Source organism: Astatotilapia calliptera, chromosome 17 (assembly GCF_964374335.1).
Source record: "Astatotilapia calliptera chromosome 17, fAstCal68.1, whole genome shotgun sequence".
Classification (NCBI taxonomy): domain Eukaryota; kingdom Metazoa; phylum Chordata; class Actinopteri; order Cichliformes; family Cichlidae; genus Astatotilapia; species Astatotilapia calliptera.
In genome coordinates, this window is record NC_137438.1 from 37,065,364 (window position 1) to 37,084,412 (window position 19,049).

General features: G+C 39.6%; 1 protein-coding gene and 1 long non-coding RNA gene across 2 annotated transcripts; one reads left to right on the forward strand and one right to left on the reverse strand.

Moving 5' to 3' along the window:
• Positions 1-895: 895 nt before the first annotated feature.
• pyroxd1 (pyridine nucleotide-disulphide oxidoreductase domain 1) lies at positions 896-12,006 on the forward strand. The gene is made up of 13 exons (XM_026147897.2): positions 896-1,237; positions 1,329-1,409; positions 1,740-1,859; positions 2,838-2,966; positions 3,398-3,471; positions 3,555-3,751; positions 3,843-3,940; positions 5,863-5,965; positions 6,066-6,178; positions 6,794-6,916; positions 9,350-9,487; positions 9,675-9,764; positions 11,733-12,006. Exons 1-13 carry the CDS (start codon positions 1,160-1,162, stop codon positions 11,889-11,891), a joined length of 1,503 nt encoding a protein of 500 aa, XP_026003682.1. The 5' UTR covers positions 896-1,159; the 3' UTR covers positions 11,892-12,006.
• A 5,109-nt stretch (positions 12,007-17,115) lies between these two features.
• LOC113009128 (uncharacterized) lies at positions 17,116-19,047 on the reverse strand. Its single transcript, XR_003270120.2, has 2 exons — positions 17,318-19,047; positions 17,116-17,224 (listed from the first exon to the last, which is right to left on the reverse strand). It is a non-coding gene; the product is annotated as an uncharacterized LOC113009128 (long non-coding RNA).
• Between the last annotated feature and the right edge of the window lie 2 nt (positions 19,048-19,049).

A 19,049-nucleotide genomic window follows, 5' to 3' on the forward strand; every position in this document is an offset into this window, starting at 1 on the left:
GTGTGGTGCTTAACAAACAAACACATCTTCTGAAGACGGTCAGCTATGAGTGAAAAAAAAAAATTTCCAAAGAAAAACTTCTGATGAACTATTACTCAAGACCACTAAAAAAATTACAAGGAAGTAGGGTAACATAGTAACAAAATTAAGAAGTTTGCACATTACTGTATGTACAAGACATTTTGTGATCCATAGCTAATTCGTATATAGCACACAAAACATTAGGTAGTAAGCAGAAACAATGACTACAAGGCTACGGTATTTCTAAATCTAACCCACTGTTATTAGAAGACTAAAATTTAAATGATTAAATGTTTAATCTGTCCTGCTTCTTAGTCAACCATACCTTTGTTTAGGCACAAACATATATTTTCGTTCCTGGAAAATATTCATGGCTCTTTAGGAATTAGATGTCACAAGCACACGTCGATGAAATAAAGCAAAGAAAAAAAATATCTAAATTCTAGATGTACGCGTTTCATAGGTTTTCCTGTCGCTTGCCGTCGCTACGCATAAACACGGAAGTTACAATACTGTGGCCGTGTTGCATTCGTAAACACCCGAAAAATCGGAATTCCTCTTCTCCAACCCAGAGAAATGTCAAAATATGGTAAGATTACTTAACTGTGACTTCCACCTTACGTAAAATCCAAACAAAATAGCACCTTAAAAGTTAACCATACTTTCTCTATCTATATCGATTTTAGCTTTCTAACAGTCCTTTAAATCTGTTAAATTAGAATCAAAGTTCATTCATTTCATAATATTTCACTGAAGTTTTTCACTAATGGCTTTTAAGACAGTTGCTCACTTAACTCCAAGTGGATTCAGTTTCATATTTGTAAAATGTTAAGCGTGCGGAGGTCGTAAATGATGTCTTTTTAATTTGAAAATTTCTAATTTCCGAGGCTTTCTAAACGCAGCATCAGTCTCATGTGTGCTAAATCAACCTCGCTTCTTCGAGAATAACTTTAAAGTATTTTTGATATTTCAGCCCGACAGCCAGTTGGGCTTCCACGTTTCTAATGTGTGCAGACGTCTCCTCGTTATGGCGGAAAGTGTCCGAGAAATCTTTTGACTGTTAAAACAAATTTAGGCGTCTTCAGAATACTAAGGGTCTGGTTTTAGCTAGGTTCTGTTAGCTGATCATTTCAGAAGAATGGAAAATAAAAAAGAGAAAACGTTTCAGTTCGTGGTCGTGGGGGGTGGCATCGCTGGCGTGACATGTGTGGAGCAGGTGAAATGAGATGAATGGCATGTAAAAGCTTTGCTAGTACAATGCGTGTGCCATGTAGCTACTTAACGTACATGTTAATCTACATTGACAGCTGTCGTCCCAGATTCCGTCCGCTGACGTGGCTCTGATAACTGCAGGTCCCCACATCAAGGCAGTGACCAACTACAAGCAGGTCAGAGGGACATTGATGACGATGATGGTGGCGGTAGCTCAGTGGGAGCTTCATCTCTGACAGAGTTATGGATTTGTTCTCACAAACTCCCACGTTACAAATGCATGCGCTCATGTATTTTAAGTCATCAACTGTATTAAAAAAAAGAAATAATCAGTATTTCATTATGATGATTCATTATGATTCACATACAAGCTGCCTTTAAAAACATAATATGATCATCATGGACACACTGTATTTTACTGTTCGGGTTTGACTATCAACAGGCTATCTTATCACTTCTCTGAATGGCTTTTAATGCTGTAATTTTCCACTGTCCTCCTTTCAAAGGTGTCCAGGACACTGGAAGAGTTTGACGTGGAGGAGCAACCATCTAGTGTTCTGGAAGAAAAATTCCCCAACCTTACTATCATCCATTCTGCTGTTAAATCACTCCACACAAAGTCACATGTAAGGTTTGGCCGCATGTAGGATGCATATGTGACAGCAAAGGCCACACATGTTGTTTACTTACTGTAATTATAGCAGAGTGCAAACTGATTTCATGCAACAAGCACTTTACTATTAACTGTGTACTATTGCCACCTTGTGGACATATGGTGGGCAGGTTCCATGGAACAAGAATGAGATTATTGTTGCAGTACAATAGTGAATTTCACTATAATGAACGGTGCCTCCTTTAGCTTATCCATTACGCTGCATCATTCTTTAGGAAAACAGAGGAGATGGTGCGTCCTCTGTCTCATGAAAATAAATGATCAACATAACAGTCAAGAGACTGCGTTTTATATCATAACTTGCAAATATGCAAGCAATTTTTTAAATGTGGTAATTGAAATATAAATGTTACGCAATGTTGTTATAGTTTGCCTGATATGAAAGTTTGCTGCTTTCCTTGAAGCACTTCGTTACGAGTTTAGTGACATGTCTCGTAATCAAAGATAATGAGCCAAATCAAAGCTCAAAGTGAAGTGAAGGTTGTCGTGCAGGTCAGTCTGTACTGGTTGTGCCTTCATTTTAGACGTCAGCTTTTAGGATTATCAATAATTAATTTGACTTGAGAGGTGCTGAGAGCTTTAATAAAGGTGAGTGTAGCAGATCTTCAGCTGGAAAAGAAAACTGTGTTATGGCCTGCATAACACAACACAAAAAGAACATGGGGCGAAGGATTAAGGATGAGATTTGGTTTGATGAGATTTTTTCTTACATTGCAACCCCTTCTCAGGGATTTGCGTCTCCTCCTGGATCGTAAATTAAGATCTTTTGTGTGTTAGGCAAATGTGTTAAATGCTTACAAGGCTAGGAGGATTAAAAGATGACCTTTATGTTTAAATCACACCTTTTTTCAAGAAACTGAGGTTGTGAGATAAAACAGTTAAAGCTCACAATTGATTGCCATTTCCCATGTAATGCTCCTCTCTTCGTCAGTGTGTGGAAACTGCAGATGGCCGGGTTTTTGGTTACAAGAAGCTGTGTATCTGCAGCGGTGCCAGACCCAAGCTGCTAACCCAGGACAACCCTTACGTGCTGGGGATACGGGACACAGATAGTGCTCAGGTACAAGCCAAATCTTCTGGATGTTTGTGTAGCTAGTAGCATGTGGGTCTGAAATTCCTGAGGAAACTAACCTCATAAGACTTTCATTGTAACACCAAACAGTTTGTCCAAAGAAAACAGCTTGACTGCTTGTCCTTGTATTTTAGTCCCTCTTCTCTGGTCTTCATTAAGGTGATATTACTTAACTGGATGTGGCATTAGCGACTAATTACCAGTCTACTAACCCTTTGAGCTCCTGTACAACTAAACAGTGTTCGAATTTCAGCTATTACAGCTTCTGTAAGATCTTATTGGTTTCACTGAACAAAAAAAGGGTGTTTGTGTATTTTCTACATCTGCATTAGTTGCACATAGTCTGTCTGTAAATGATTGTGTTTTATTAATAACCTTTAAACATAGATGTGTCACTAGTTTTCTTTGTTCTTTTAAAGGAGTTTCAGAAGAGGTTATCCAAAGCTAAGAGGATTGTTATTGTTGGGAATGGAGGAATTGCCTTGGAATTAGTGTAAGTCTGCTGTAGCCAGAATGCCATTTGAGCCCACAGTTATTCATGCTTTACTGAGTACTTGTGAACTTTGTGATCTTTAGGTATGAGGTGGAAGGCTGTGAGGTGATCTGGGCGGTAAAGGACAAGGCCATAGGAAACACATTCTTTGACGCAGGAGCAGCACAATTCCTCATCCCATCGCTTGAGGCCGACAAACCCCAGGCAGCTGCCCCCTGTAAGAGGCCTCGCTTCACTACAGAGGAAGCAGCTCCCGGAGGCTCACACATCTTCACAGCAGGTTCTTTCTTTTCCTTCCTGTTCTACACTTCTGCTCTTCTCTCCTTTAGTACAGAAAAAAGTATATAAAGCAAATGTTTGTCTTCTCTCAGATAGAAGCTCACAAGCGTACGGTCACGGTCCTACGGATTCTGGAAGTGCCCTGGGTCCTGACTGGCATGAAGGAATAGCTCTTCGAGGAGCAGAGCAGGTGAGATCCTGTATGCGTGGTTGAAGTCTGTGGGGAGTAAAAAAAAAAGGCTAATGTTCTGTTTGAACAAGGTCCTAAAATGTCTTACATGTTCTGTTTCTGTGGTAGTTGAATTTTTAGAATGTGTTTTTAACTTAAAAACAGTACAGTTAATTTGGGAAATTAGTTTTGTGATCTTTATCTAAATGCATGTCACTTCCTCTGTGTTGTTCCGCCTTTCTAAGATACCTATTGTTATATTTTACAGTGCAACTAAATGGGTTCACACCCTAACGCCCATTAACTTAATAGCATAGCTGCGGGTACCTTCTGTTGGTTCATTATCAGATTCATAGTATCAAAATCCCTCTTGAACCTTATCTTGCTACTCAACAGCTATAATTTTTTATTTTAGTAGTTAAGTTAATGTCATTGAACTGCAAGTGTAGAAAGTCAAATGTGATTAAACAAGGATTAAAACATTTTGCTAACATTGCAAATAAGGTTTAAAAAGCTTTTTCACCCAGGTTATACTTCTTTTCCAGTCATGCTGACCACTCAGTTTTAACTGTGCATTCATAATGTACTTTATTCTAAAAGCTTTATCTGACTGTCGTGGCCTGTTTAAAATCATCAGTTAACCAATCATGTAAATCTTTTGACTCCTCCAACAGTCAAATGGCACATAGACAACATGCAAATTCTACACACACAGGCCCAGTGATAACCACTATGAGATGTTACAGAACTCTTCCCATAAATTTCTATTCAGGTTTGTTTCAGTGCCATGTCTCCTCATTATACAGTCACAGTCAAAAGAAAGTACACCGTCTGTCAGATCTAAAAGTTAGTTAAATTTACCCTTTTAAATTTTTCATATTTATTTCCTATCTTATTCATAGCCTTTTCCTTTTTTGTTTTCTTTAGGTCACGAGCAGTTGTCCAAGCATTTCACTACATATCGTACTGTGTATGACTGTGTACGTGACAAATAAAATTTGAATTAGAATTTTAAGATTTTACATATCAGGTCACAAAATTGCATAAATACAGACCTAAAAGCCCAGACCTACAAACTGCCAAAACCCCTGCTTTTAGAAAGGTGCTCACACTTGCTGATGATGAGTTAATCATCTGCATTTGATCAGCAGCACCTGACTGCTGCTTACCCTCTTAAATCATACGGAAGCAGTAAGCAGTGGTGTTCCACACACTAGTTTTGTGTTTCATGTGATCGCGTATTTAACTAATTCTAAGATCTGCTCAGATGATTTTTAATCTGTCTTGATATGTCGAACCTTAAACCTAAAAGAGGGTTTCTTTTTACTGTGACTGTACAGTAAAATCTCTAACAGATGATGTAAGGTTGTTTGTTTCAGACGTGGCAAAAATGCAGTGAGAGAAATGGGGAAGTGGTTATTTCCACTTCGGCACACAAAAATAACGTAGGCTGTGGTGGTGAGGCAGCACAGAATTACTGCTAACCTCGTTCACAACTACACGAAATGCTGAACAAGCGGACAATCTAAAAGTTTAACAGTATTAGGTTCTAAAGTTGCTTTTTGCTTCTTTTTAACATTGTTTTACTAACCATTTCAACCTGGTTGCAATAATACTAGCCTCATAAGGCTGAAATTAATGGTTGTAGCTTATGTAAAAATTTTTAAAAAATCTTCAAAATACAGACTTTTTGGATTACTAGACTCAGTGAGTCCCTGGGTTAGCAACACAACAATAATTTGTCTGACCATCAGTCACAAATCCACACTTACTTTACTGGCAGGGATTAAATATCAAATAATGTGTTGTATGGCTCACTGCACTGTTTAATGGTAGGAGACACATTTAGTAGTTTATAAAAGCCTGAGTGTAGCACACAGTTTATCCTGTCATACTGTCCTCCTGTTCTGATGAATCCCCTCACACTGCTGGCATTTGCTCAGGTGTCCCACAGAGTTTCAGTGGAGTACCAGTGTGAGGTGGAAAAGATCTTCACCTGTGAGGAGCTTCATAAATCCCCAGAGCAAACACTAAGACCTGAGTGTGGTGAGGATTAAATTTACTGCTCTGTGTTTTTCTCTAACCCTGCTCCTTTCTTGCTCACTTTTTTGTTTGTTTTCTTACACTCTGCCCTTTGTCTGAGTAGGAGACTGGCCAGTTTACGTCCGGCTGACTAATGCCCAGACATTTGGCTGCGATTTTGTTGTCAGCGCCACAGGTGTCGTTCCAAACACTGAGCCCTTTCTCCAAGGCAACACGGTAAGAAAACTCATCCATATGCAAAGTGGAAATTCCTAGTGACTCTGCCAGAGCTTCCAGGCTTTGGGAACGTTGTTGTTTTGCATTATTATTAAATGCGTTCGTGCCATTTGTCATTCATCGTACGGTCATGCGTCTGGCCAGTACCGTGTTAGATTTTACCAAAAGTTGTTGAGCTGCACACAGTTTCATGACTGTATCTGCTATGCTACATTAAATACTCATGTTCCCACATAAAGTGCCTTGTCCCTCTTGATTCCCAAGTGTTTTCAGCCTCACTAATAGTACACACTCTACCTCTTCTCGTGTCTGCTCACTTCGATGTAATGTTCAGTGTTTTGCAAGGCAAATTGCATGAGACCTACTTGTACGGCTTATCTGTTTTTGTAAGTGGAAATGTGGTTTTAATGCCTCTAGATGTCAGTAAAGCATAGGTGAGCTTTTTCATTACTCTGGTTTTTCAGCCTGTGTAAAGCTGCTGGATTTCCAGCAAAGTGCCACTGCATCAAAGTTAGTGCAAAGTCTACAGCAACCACTCTGATTTACTTATATGTACTACATCTTCCTTTGTTTTGTTTTTTTATTACTGGTGCTGATCATTTCTCTGTGTGAAAGTTTGTGGTTGCAGACGATGGCGGCCTACAAGTAGATGATCACATGATGACATCCGAGGCAGATGTGTACGCTGCAGGTGACGTGTGCACTGCGTGCTGGGAGCAGAGCCCTCTGTGGCAGCAGGTAAAAAAACAGTCAGTTAATCTACAGTGCAGCATTTTTGTCCTTTAAACATTACGTACTGCTCATGTCGTTTAAGTAATCCAGTGTAAAAATTAGAAAAAGTAGCGTACCATGTGTTTCCTGATTTTTGACTTAAAACAAAATTATAATGCCAAGCAACTGTTTCTGTTTTAAGCAGCTTCTATATGTGGAAAACAATTAAAAGTTAGATAATTAGATATATTAGCTTATGCCAGGGCAAAGCATCCATCTGTCCATCCGCAAGTCATAGGAATTGCTACTTCTGGACACAATGAGCAGCTAATCATCTTAATTGTGCTCAAGGTCAAGATTGAGATCTTATGGGTCATTTTACAAGCACAGTTTTCACAACACTCACTACTCCTTCTAGACAATTGGACAGATTTTAGTGAAACAAGATTAGTTTGTCCCAGATATGACTGTTTGCAAGGCTTCTTTATATTCAATTCAATTCAATTTTATTTATATAGCGCCAAATCACAAGAAAAGTCGCCTCAAGGCGCTTCATAGATACAGAGAAAAACCCAACAATTATGACCCCCTATGAGCAAGCACTTTGGCGACAGTGGGAAGGAAAAACTCCCTTTTAACAGGAAGAAACCTCCAGCAGAACCAGGCTCAGGGAGGGGCGGGGCCATCTGCTGCGACCGGTTGGGGAGAGAGAAGGAAGACAGGATAAAGACACGCTGTGGAAGAGAGACAGAGGTTAATAACAGATATGATTCAATGCAGAGAGGTCTGTTAACACATAGTGAGTGAGAAAGGTGACTGGAAAGGAAAAACTCAATGCATCATGGGAATCCCCGGCAGCCTACGTCTATTGCAGCATAACTAAGGGAGGATTCAGGGTCACCTGGTCCAGCCCCAACTATATGCTTTAGCAAAAAGGAAAGTTTGAAGCCTAATCTTAAAAGTAGAGATAGTGTCTGTCTCCCAAATCCAAACTGGAAGCTGGTTCCACAGAAGAGGGGCCTGAAAACTGAAGGCTCTGCCTCCCATTCTACTTTTAAATACTCTAGGAACAACAAGTAGGCCTGCAGAGCGAGAGCGAAGTGCTCTAATAGGGTGATATGGTACTACAAGGTCATTAAGATAAGATGGGGCCTGATTATTTAAGGCCTTGTATGTGAGGAGCAGGATTTTGAATTCTGGATTTAACAGGAGCCAATGAAGGGAAGCGAAAACAGGAGAAATCTGCTCTCTCTTTCTAGTCCCTGTCAGGACTCTTGCTGCAGCATTTTGGATTAACTGAAGGCTTTCAGGGAGTTTTTTGGACATCCTGATAATAATGAATTACAGTCGTCCAGCCTGGAAGTAATAAATGCATGAACTAGTTTTTCAGCGTCACTCTGAGACAGGATATTTCAAATTTTAGAGATGTTGCGCAAATGGAAGAACACAGTCTTACATATTTGTTTAATATGTGCGTTGAAGGACATGTCTTGGTGAAAAATGACTCCAAGGTTCCTCACAGTGTTACTAGAGGCCAAGGTAATGCCATCCAGAGTAAGAATCTGGTTAGATACCATATTTCTAAGATTTTCAGGGCCGAGTACAATAACCTCAGTTTGATCTGAATTTAGAAACCGAAAGTTAGCGGCCATCCAGGTCTTTATGTCTTTAAGACATTCCTGCAGTTTAACTAATTGGTGTGTGTTATCTGGCTTCATGGACAGATAGAGCTGGGTGTCATCTGCATAGCAGTGTAAATGTATGCTATGTCTTCTAATTGGAGTCTATTAGATAGATATGATACAATATCCCCGTGCATTTGAATTCTCAGTAGTTTGTACAATACAACAAAACTTTTCCATTTCTTTCTGTGAAACAAGCTGTGAAACTGTGATAGATGTGAGTTTTAATCGACACTGAAAGGTGTCAGTTTAGACCCAGCGTGCCAGCAGTAATTCAGTTCGCTGACTTAACGACAAGTTTAATGACAAATGGTTTGAGAAAGCGCACGCTTGAACAGGCTTACAAAGCTAACGGCACTGCATGGTGAAGGTGTTTCAAACTTTAAACAAATGAGATTAGGAGAGATTATTTAAGAAAATAATTATATCTGGATTTTATTTTTTAAATTAAGAAGCATTTGTCAGTATTTTTAAACTCATTACTTTACTTTGGAAATTTTTTTCTCCTTTTTTCTCCTCACGGTGTATTTTATTTTGTTAGTTTAATCTTAGAAAATGTTTAATTCTGCTTTTTTATGGCTGTAGTCATCCTGTAAAACATGATCGCATACATTCACATAAAGATTTTTTGCTAAAAAGAAAAGTAGGCTGTAACGTTTCATACACCATGTTACGTAAAGACACTTTGCGCAGTGTTAGAAAAGTGTGGAGAGCAGCTGTCATATTTGCACTGTCATGCATATTTGAATGTAACACTGTGTATGTGTTGTGTGTACAGATGCGTTTATGGACGCAAGCTCGTCAGATGGGTTGGTATGCAGGCCGTTGCATGGCAGCACACATCCTGTCAGAACCAGTGGAGCTGGACTTCTGCTTTGAACTCTTCTCACATATTACTAAATTCTTCAACTACAAGGTAAGAGATGTTTTACTAAAGTGCAGCAAAGTTATTTAAATGATAACTAATAGGTTAAACATCAACTATGCAAAGTGGAAAGGTTTTCATTCTTTTCAAGGTGATTTCACAGGGCCGCATGGTTTTAGCCTCAAGGTTGATTCACAGTGCTTTTTAAAAAACATGTCTCCTTCTGATTATTCCACAGGTGGTCCTACTGGGAAAGTTTAATAGTCAAGGGCTTGGGCCAGACCATGAGCTGCTGGTACGCTGCACTAAAGGCCAGGAGTATGTCAAGGTGAAACTGCAGGGATAAACAATGTGATGACAGTAAATGGTAAAAGGACTGGTACTTACAGTGCTGTGAAAATGTATTTGCCCCCTTTCTGAATTTTTACTTATTTATTTTGACATATTTATCAAACTTACATGTTTCAGATCATCACACAAATTGTATCAGACAAATATAACCCGAGCACGAACAACACATCCTGAAGTTTGCTGATGACACAGTGATCGTCAGTCTTCTGGTGGGGGACGAGTCAGGCCATGGGCAGATTGTAGATGATTTTGTGGATTGGTGTGATGAGTCCTTCCTTTCACTAAATGTGTCAAAAACTAAAGACATGATTATTGATTTTAGGAAGTCCTCTTATAGCTCATCCCCTACTATCATTAGAACTGCTGATATTGGGATCGTTGAGAGTTATAAATATCTAGGTGTGGTACTTGACCATAAACTGTGTTTTGAATCTCATGCTGATGCCACTCGTTTTAGAGTACCTCTGAGGAAGACCAAAAGACTCAAGGCTTCTTTTGTCCCTACTGCATCCTGTCTCCTACATGGCATATAACCGTCCTGGGATTTTCTATTACTATTATTGTCATTTTATATTATGTTTTGTTTACTTTTATCCTGCTGCTAAACTAATTTCCCTTTTGGGACAATAAAGAATTTGAATTGAATTGAATGTATTAATGGCTATCCCTGCCATTATCTCACTGGAGTGGAGTCCTAAACCCTTAGAAAATAAAACCTTGCATTATTGCCCTTCCCAAACTGACAGATGTTAAAGACTTTCTCTCATCTGTTCTTGAGTGTTTTAGATTGTGACATGATGTGTTGTTTTTGAGAACTTCAGCCTACATCATGGCAAACAACATCTTGTTTCAACAGGTCTGACAGTAAACAAACCTGAGTGTAGCTTGTGAAAGTTAACTCAGCTTTTGAAAACTATGTCATGGCTTAACAAGGGCGGGACAAAAGCATTTTTCACACAGGGCCAGGTAGCTTTGGATAGCTTCATAGTCATCATTTAAAAGCTGCATTTTGTATACACTATCTACAAATGGAGTTCCAAGGTGAAAACTGCTGTCGAAAACGGCTCATCTCACATTTTTCAAAAAACATCTTGATGATTCCCAAGACTTTTGGGAAAATATTCTGTGGAATGGAGAGACAAAAGTTTAACTTTTTGGAAGGCTTGAGTCCCGTTCCATCTGGCGTACAGCTAATACAGCATTTGATAAAGAGACAATGATACCTCCAGTCAAACATGGTGGTGGTAGTGTGATGGTCGAGGACTGCTTTGCTGCTTTAGGACGACTCGCTGTAATTGATGGAAACATGAATTTTTTTTCTTCTCACAAAATCCTGAAGCTCAAGCACACTTTGGTTATGCTGCAGGTCAATTATCCAAAACACCAGCATGTCCACCTCTGAATAGCTTAGAGCAGGGGTGTCCAACTCCAGGCCTCAAGGGCCGGTGTCCTGCAGGTTTTAGATGTGTCCTTAATCCAACACCGCTGATTTAAATGGCTAAATTACCTCCTTAACATTAAGGTCTCCAGAGGCCTGGTAACTAACTAATCATTTGATTCAGGTGTGTTGACCCAGGGTGATATCTAAAACTTGCAGGGCACCAGCCCTTGAGGCCTGAAGTTGGACACCCCTGGCTTAGAGAGAAAAACAAAATAGAGGTTTTGGAGTGGCCTTGTCAAAATCCAGGCTTGTATCAGACTGACGACCTTAGCACAGTGCTGAAGGGAGGGCTTTAAAGTTGCCTGTACTGAAGCGTGCATGCACATGCAGAAATACTTTTTCACAGCATTGTAACTTCTTCAGTCTTCAAAATTAAAATCACCAAAGGCTAATCTGGAACCCAGAAATCAATGGGAGCTGCCAGGGTGTCTTTGTCTTTTGTATACAGTCTTTAGCTAATATCAATATTTTGTCCATCTCATTGCAATTAAATGTTTGTTCCAGGTTGTTCTCAGTGGAGGGAGGATGGTGGGAGCAGTGCTTATTGGAGAAACAGACCTGGAAGAAACATTTGAAAACCTGATACTCAACCAGATGGATCTGACGCCATATGGAGAAGAATTGCTTAACCCTGACATTGACATAGAAGACTACTTCGACTGAGCTCTGCTGGAGAGTTTGAACAATGGCAATTAGCTGTGTGAAAGAAAGATTATGTTTGCAATAGTAAATGAAATTATTTATTTTTGCTTTAAATAAAAAAAAATTCTAAACCACATGCACTAAATTGTTGGTTGAAATATGTATTAGGTAAAAGTATTTTTGTAGCAGTATATACAATACCGTGCAAGTCTTGAGCCATCCCCCATTTCTTCAGAGTTCAGCAATTTATTGAAAAGTGCAAACAGACGTGGACATTTGCACAAGCTTGAAAGTCAATATTTGGTATGACCACCTTTATTCTTCAACACAGCCTGAACTCTCTTAGGCGACATTTCTTGTCATTTCTTTAAGCAGTCTTCAGGAATAGTTCTCTAGGCATCTTGAATGATATTCAAAGCTCTTCTTTGGATATTGGCTGTCTCTTGTTCTGTTCTCTGTTAAGATGAACACACACTCAGTAATATTGAAGCCCAGGCTTTGTGGAGGCCAGTCCATGACTGATAGTGGTCCATTGTGCATTTTTCTATCTAGGTATGCTTTTACTGCGTTATCTGTTTTTGGGATCATTGTCACATTGAAATTGAAGCCATTTCCATTTCAAATATTTCCAGATGGTATGTATGGTTATTCAAAATCTGATTGTACTTTTCTGTGTTCATAATTCCATGGTTTTTGACCAATCGCATTAGACACCAATGGCTAATGCAGTCCCAAACATGACAGAGCCTCCACCAGGCTTTACAGATGGCTGTAGACACTTACTGTTATTCATCCCTCTATAAGTTGCTTCAGATTTTCAGCCCAGTTATTGTGTAGCCTTTTCTCCTTGTTTCCCTTCATTAAGAATGGCTTCCTGACATCCACGCTTCCAGTGAGAAGATTTCTGATGAGGCTTCAGTGAACAGTAGATGGAGGGCGAGAGGCATCTCTTATTGCTGGATTTCTTCATATTGCTTAAAGACAAATGCTGTTCATCTGCTATAGGTTTTAGGCCTGACAGTTTTATCAATTTTTTAGGGACACCCTGCACATCACGTTGACATACACCAAGTTTTGTTTTTATTATTATTATTACCAATAGCTCTTTGGAAATATTCTTGTTGATGCCAAAATACAATTTTATACCCATGAAACTGCATTATCTTTCATTCATTAAAGAAATGAAAATTAGTGAGAAAGTAGCCAGTGTCTAAAAGAAAATGTTAAAAAACCTTCAGAGAGTATTGAAAACTATTGCTCAAGAGCACTTTTCAAAATTCCAAGAAAGTCTAGCTGCTTGGAGGTAAATAAATAGAAATGGGTGTGGCTGGAGATTTTCCACAGCACTGTAAATCCATCACTTTATTGTCATGGTTTAAACTAATCATGGTTGATTTAAATCAGATATATACTGAGGTATAAGATACACGGGGTAGTATGAAAATGGCATGCACTAACACTCACTTGACCCATTGATTTTAATAGGCAAACGTGTTCTACGTGAGAGCGAAAAGGAAAATCTCTTTGTTTCTATGTTGTCCTAGTAACTCGTGATCAGATTTCAGCCTGAGCAGTAACTAGAGCTCCTCCCAGGCCTCAGCAACAATCTAGATTGTGCTGCCCATTGTTACTGTGAGACGTTGCTTTTGTGGTATAACTACTTGAAAACCCACCAAATGACAAAGGACAAGAAACATTAAAGGTGTAATGATTTAATGATGACCAGAACGCCCACCCACTCAATTCTCGTATATGTTTACCTTTAGGCTTGTGTTTGTAGGTCAGTGCTTTTATTTAGTCACATCTATTGACTGATTGGCTGAGTGAGCACCAAAGGTTGAGTTGACTCACTGGACTTGAAAAGTGACTAAAAATAGCAATGTAAATGAGCAACAACAACTGTGCAACACAGAATGATATCCTTGTCTTTTTAGTAAAGAAACATGAACAACAAACTCCTCTGCTGCTACTCCTGCTGCTGTTAAAGTTTCTCTGGGCTAGACCACATTTTCCAATTTTGGTCAGTTGGAGTTGCCCAGCAATCAGCAGGAATTGACACTGTGATTGCACTGAGTGGTTTTCCCTGGTGTACCTGCACAGGTGGAAAATGGGGAATTGTTTACAGGGTAAGTCAACACTGCTTAGGTGGCCAAATGAATCAAGATAAAATTCAAGTCCTTGTTTATATGCAAACTGCTGGAGTGGAGGGCAGGGCTGAGATGCCAGGTGCCACTGTAGACAGATTGTGTGTTACTAAGCAACTGAGATCAGGCATAAACATTAGTATGACAAAAAAGACAGAAAAGAATTATATGCCTAGTTAATTTCCTGCTATTAAAGTTGATATCGCTGAATATAGGCAAATATGAAAACCAAATAAGATTTTGAAATCTTTAATAATCTGTTTTAATTGACTGATTGACTGGAAGTCCCAACTACCCCCAAATTTTGGGTGGTGGCCAGTCCCCCACACCCTGGCATGGGTGATTATAAAGAATTCATAAACATGAATCTGAATCAGCATACTTTATTAATCCCTAAAGAAATAACTGAGGGTTACAGTTGCTCCAGTACAGTAACAGAAACAGACTAGATTATTTAACAATACAATATGTTAGATTTAAGAAATAGCACGATATATACAAATCACTCAATAATAAATATCAAGGATTGACAGAGGTGATTATAAATAAATATCAAGAAAATCAACAAGAATATTACAGAGTAGAAAAGAGCGTGTGTAAAAAGGGTGTAACTATTGCAGTGTTTACAGTGTGTTAGATGGAGGAGTTGTACAGGGAGATGGCCACAGGCAGGAATGATTTCCTGCGTCATTCAGTGGTGCTTTTTGGTAATCTCAGTCTCCCACTAAACATGCTCTATGGCTAGCCAGCATGTCATGGAGTGGGCGGGAGGTATTATCCAACATTGTCTTTATCTTAGACAACATCTGCCTCTCCGACACCAGTTCCATCCCCACAACATTACTGGCCTTGCGGATATATAAATTAAGGACATTACTAATGCTCTGTTTTCATCTTAGCATTTAGAAGAGGTAACTGAATATATGTGTCCTTTTCCAAGTAACCTATATTTCACAACAGCATAATATAATAGTGGAAATTATTTTTTTGGCACATTTATATTGGTTTTAATATGGCCACCCCTAAAAAAAAAAAAAAAATTCCGGAGGTGCCCCTGCCGTTCAGTCGCACCCATCACCAAGAGGACAGTTGAAACCATTGTAAGACATTGCTCAACCTCACCATTATGTGTGCTATTGACGTCACCTGAGGCAGGGTGTGATTTGGGGTTTAAACACCCCAGGGTTGGGAATAGATTGCAGGTGCATTGAGGAGGATGAAACCTCCCATGCTGAAGTTCATCAGAAAACCACAAACGCACACAAAGTAGGGGAGACCGGGGATAGTTGTAACATTTTTGACATTTCTGTCTGTAAATTGGAGCTCTTTTAAGGTAGTGGATTCAAAATGTAATGCAAAGTATTTACATGTCTCTGCTATTAAATAGTGCAGCTATTTTCTCTGCAGCACAATTACCCATTGCATGGTATGGTCTCAAACACAAAGAGTGAAATGTTACAATTAACCCCATAGTCTGGGTTAGTTGTAACATATCCCGGGGTGAAATGTAACACAATGAAATAAGGGTACTAACAAAATATTAACATGTAATCTTTGTTTATTCAACACATGAATGCACTTAGAGCCATTTATGTAGCTCTGTGTGTGTGTGACAGAATGCAGAAATCTAGCTTTTGAACATATTCCAACCCCCCAAAAAAGACAAATTCTGGAATTTTCTGCAACTAAATATTTCATTAATTTTGGTTGGTCTTCCTTGAGTTTGGCCTCATTGGCTCAGTGGGCATTATAACCTACAGCTCTTGCACCAATTTTGAACATAACAATGAAGCTGAAAAAATGTAGTTGTTCACCAGCATCGCAATTCCATTACTTTTTATCATGGCTTACCTTGGTGTGGTTTGCAAAGTGCTTCAGAAAGATGAGGAAATCTGTTTCTTGCACCCATCCTGACTTATTTCCACTACCAATACTTCCTACTGGTCCATCTCTGACACAGTGGTCTGCATAATGTATGTGTGGGAACACAAACAGTGGAGGAATTGTGTTGCCAATGGCATTAACCGCATATACAAAAGCGACCAGTGAACCTCTCTCTGCTGATGTCGTTCGCAAACTTGTTTAATATAAGTTTAAGTAATAGTGTGGCAAGTTGTAACATCTGCATTGTTACAACTAACCCAGACTGTTGCTGTTACAACTGACCCAGACTCCTATAGCCATGAACTAGCTAACATTACAGCCAACGGCTAAAACATTAGCACTAAAGACCTACACAGAATATATCCCCATAGACATACAAATAACATAATTTAGGTTTGATGAGTTTAACTGCAAAGCAGATAATGCTATTAGAAATTGAAATAAAGTAGAAAAACTTACTTTTTGGCATACAAATTACTTTTCATGTTAAATTGTCTGTGTTTGACAAAATGTGCTGATTTTTCACATGTGATAGCAGAACTGAATTGGGCATGCACAGGATGAGTCACATCATTTGAAACTTAGCCCTGATTGGAGAAATTGGAAGTGTTACAACTGACCCACGTTACAACTATCCCCGGTCTCCCCTACCTATTCTTTGACTCCCCCACCCACTGGAGCACCAGTGGGTGGGTTGAGGACCCTACACCACTGACAAAAACATTTTCCCTCTAAAGAAGAAGGGAAAGAAAAGGAACACATACATGCAAAGAAAGCACTTAAAACATGCAGTTAACCTTAACTGGGCCTTCATTATATCAGCAAAGATGTCTCAACATAGGAGAGCCACCTCAACACGACAAGACTCAGGTGTACATCTGTGCCTTAAGGACAAAGGGCACTCTTTTGAGGACCCCAATGTTAACCTTTTGGACCAGGAAGACAGGATGGTTTCTATGAACAAATATTGTTTCTGTGAATGAATTTTCTCAAAATGAGGTGATGGCTTAGAAAACCAGGTATTAGCTACTTACAATGACTGACTCCTCCCTAGGTGTTTCAATCCCCATTCTTACCTTACCTCAGGTGACGTCAATAACTAATTTAATGGTGAGATTGGGCAATGTCTCTGTTACGTAAGGCCCAAAATGGCCTCCGTACAAGAAAGTAGTAGCTCTAATATTGACCAGTAACGAACCACCACACGCACACTGTAATGGGTTACACAAGATTTATTTGTTCTTTCTCCGGGTAAAACTACTGGCTGAAGACACAACTCTGGCCAGGAATCCAAGGCCCAAAGCCACCGCGGTCAGGGTTGTTAGCCTGGTTACAAACAGGGGAAAGGTGGTCACTTGGAAGAACAAGCAGCCAAAACGTATCAATCCTGCAGCTTCCTCAAAAAGGCTTGCCACCCACCTTTTCAGGCCTGACTTCGTTCGAGGCTGGGTCTCCACATCACACCCTGGGAGCTGGAACTTCCCCAAAACTGGTCCAGTTTCCTTGTCAGGGGCACAGAGAGTCTCCAGTCCAGTGTTTGTTTTCCTGCCTTCTAGCACATCCACTCACATCCCAATAAGAATGAGTCCTCCCTCCAACATCCTCAGTTTATTTTAAAAGCAAAACCAGGCCAGGTTAAAAATCTTTTCCATTAAAATGTGCACACTTCATCCTGGATCTTCGAGGCTTCCCTGCTTCACCAGTGTCCTACTAAAAAAAAACAACAACAACCCCTACTTTCTGTTTCCTCTCCCCTTTATAGAGAAGGGCTCCAATCATCCCCAATCAGCTGCTCCCTGTATTCAACTCCAAATAGCTGGCAGCTGGACTAGAGTAGAATCTCCACTCCCACATGGGTGTGGCCCACACCTCACATCAAACACAAAAAAACACCAAAGCATGCAATTAATACAAAACAAAATCTAAAGAAATGCCAACCCAAAAGCTTAGGGGGCGATTCTCTCCATCCTTTTCCACCATGCTATACTCTGTAACATCTCACAGAGGTTTCACCTGTCGACTGGCATGTCCTATGTCTGTTATCACACGGTAAATAAATAAATAGTGGGTTAACGACTCTCAGTAACAACTCCAAAGCAACTGACCCCACTAGGTGTTGTTGTAGAACTAAAGAACCAAAATATCTGCAAAAACCTCATGAAGTCCAGTTGTGTTTGCCTCTAAGATTGCCTTCCTGAGCCTGGTTCTGCAAAAGAGCTCTTCCTTTTAAAGGGCGTTCTTCCTTCCTACTACTGCCAACTCCTTGCTCAAAGTAGACTATTATGGTTATCTCTCTCACTTTATGAAGATTTCATCATTCAAAATTAAAGGATTTGAGATGAGTATTCATGCTGTCCTTATAATGTGACTTTCCCCACCGCACTTACAGGCTTTTTTTTTTTAATGTAAACTGGTGAACACCCGGGCTGTCTACAAACATCTCATCTGTTTTATTGGAATACAGTACTCAGTTCCTAGTAGTGGTTGTAAATCAATACTCAGTATTCCAGTAAATACTGGAAAAGTCCAATTGATGTGTGTGCATTGTCTTTGGCTGTGACTTAGATAAAGATCAGACTGTAAAAACGCAAGGCGTATCCATCGTGCTACGAATAAGACTTGACATAGCGATCACTATCTTAGTGACGGATACACTTTTAGTTTTTATTGAAAAGTTATAACGTTAGTACTGGTTGAGTGGCTTCATTAATACAGATATTTAAGCAGATTTACCCTCTCCTTGTCGGCCTAAATTAGTCGTCTCACTTTTAGCGTAAACGTTAAGCCCAGACGTGTCACGCAGAGGATTTCATTCAAGTAGATTGCGGATGTGACGGCAGTAGCGTGACGGTTTGCTCATGCAAAAGTGTACGCTTGTGTGTAACACCAGCGACCGCCGCCGCCGCAAAATAAAAATAATCAAAAAAGGTCGAGGATTTTGAGTGATGTATTTGATTGCTGTTCGTTTTTTATCTGGTAATTTGTTGTTGTTGTTGTTGTTTTTGCTTGCATTGCATCTCTGCCAATTAATTAACATGACTTGGGTTTTTTTCCATGAGCAGGATGTCATTTTTAAAAATTAAGCTCCGCCACCGGTGCGCGCTAAGTCTTTGAGCATGCGCTTCTTTTGGTCATTCGATTACCAGCATGC

Excerpts from the sequence above, each read along its gene's own strand:
- pyroxd1 (XM_026147897.2), top strand. The coding sequence starts at position 1,160 with ATGGAAAATAAAAAAGAGAAAACGTTTCAGTTCGTGGTCGTGGGGGGT. Across the intron at positions 6,917-9,349 it reads AGAGCCCTCTGTGGCAGCAG|ATGCGTTTATGGACGCAAGC; the intron begins GTAAAAAAACAG and ends TTGTGTGTACAG. Across the intron at positions 9,488-9,674 it reads CTAAATTCTTCAACTACAAG|GTGGTCCTACTGGGAAAGTT; the intron begins GTAAGAGATGTT and ends ATTATTCCACAG.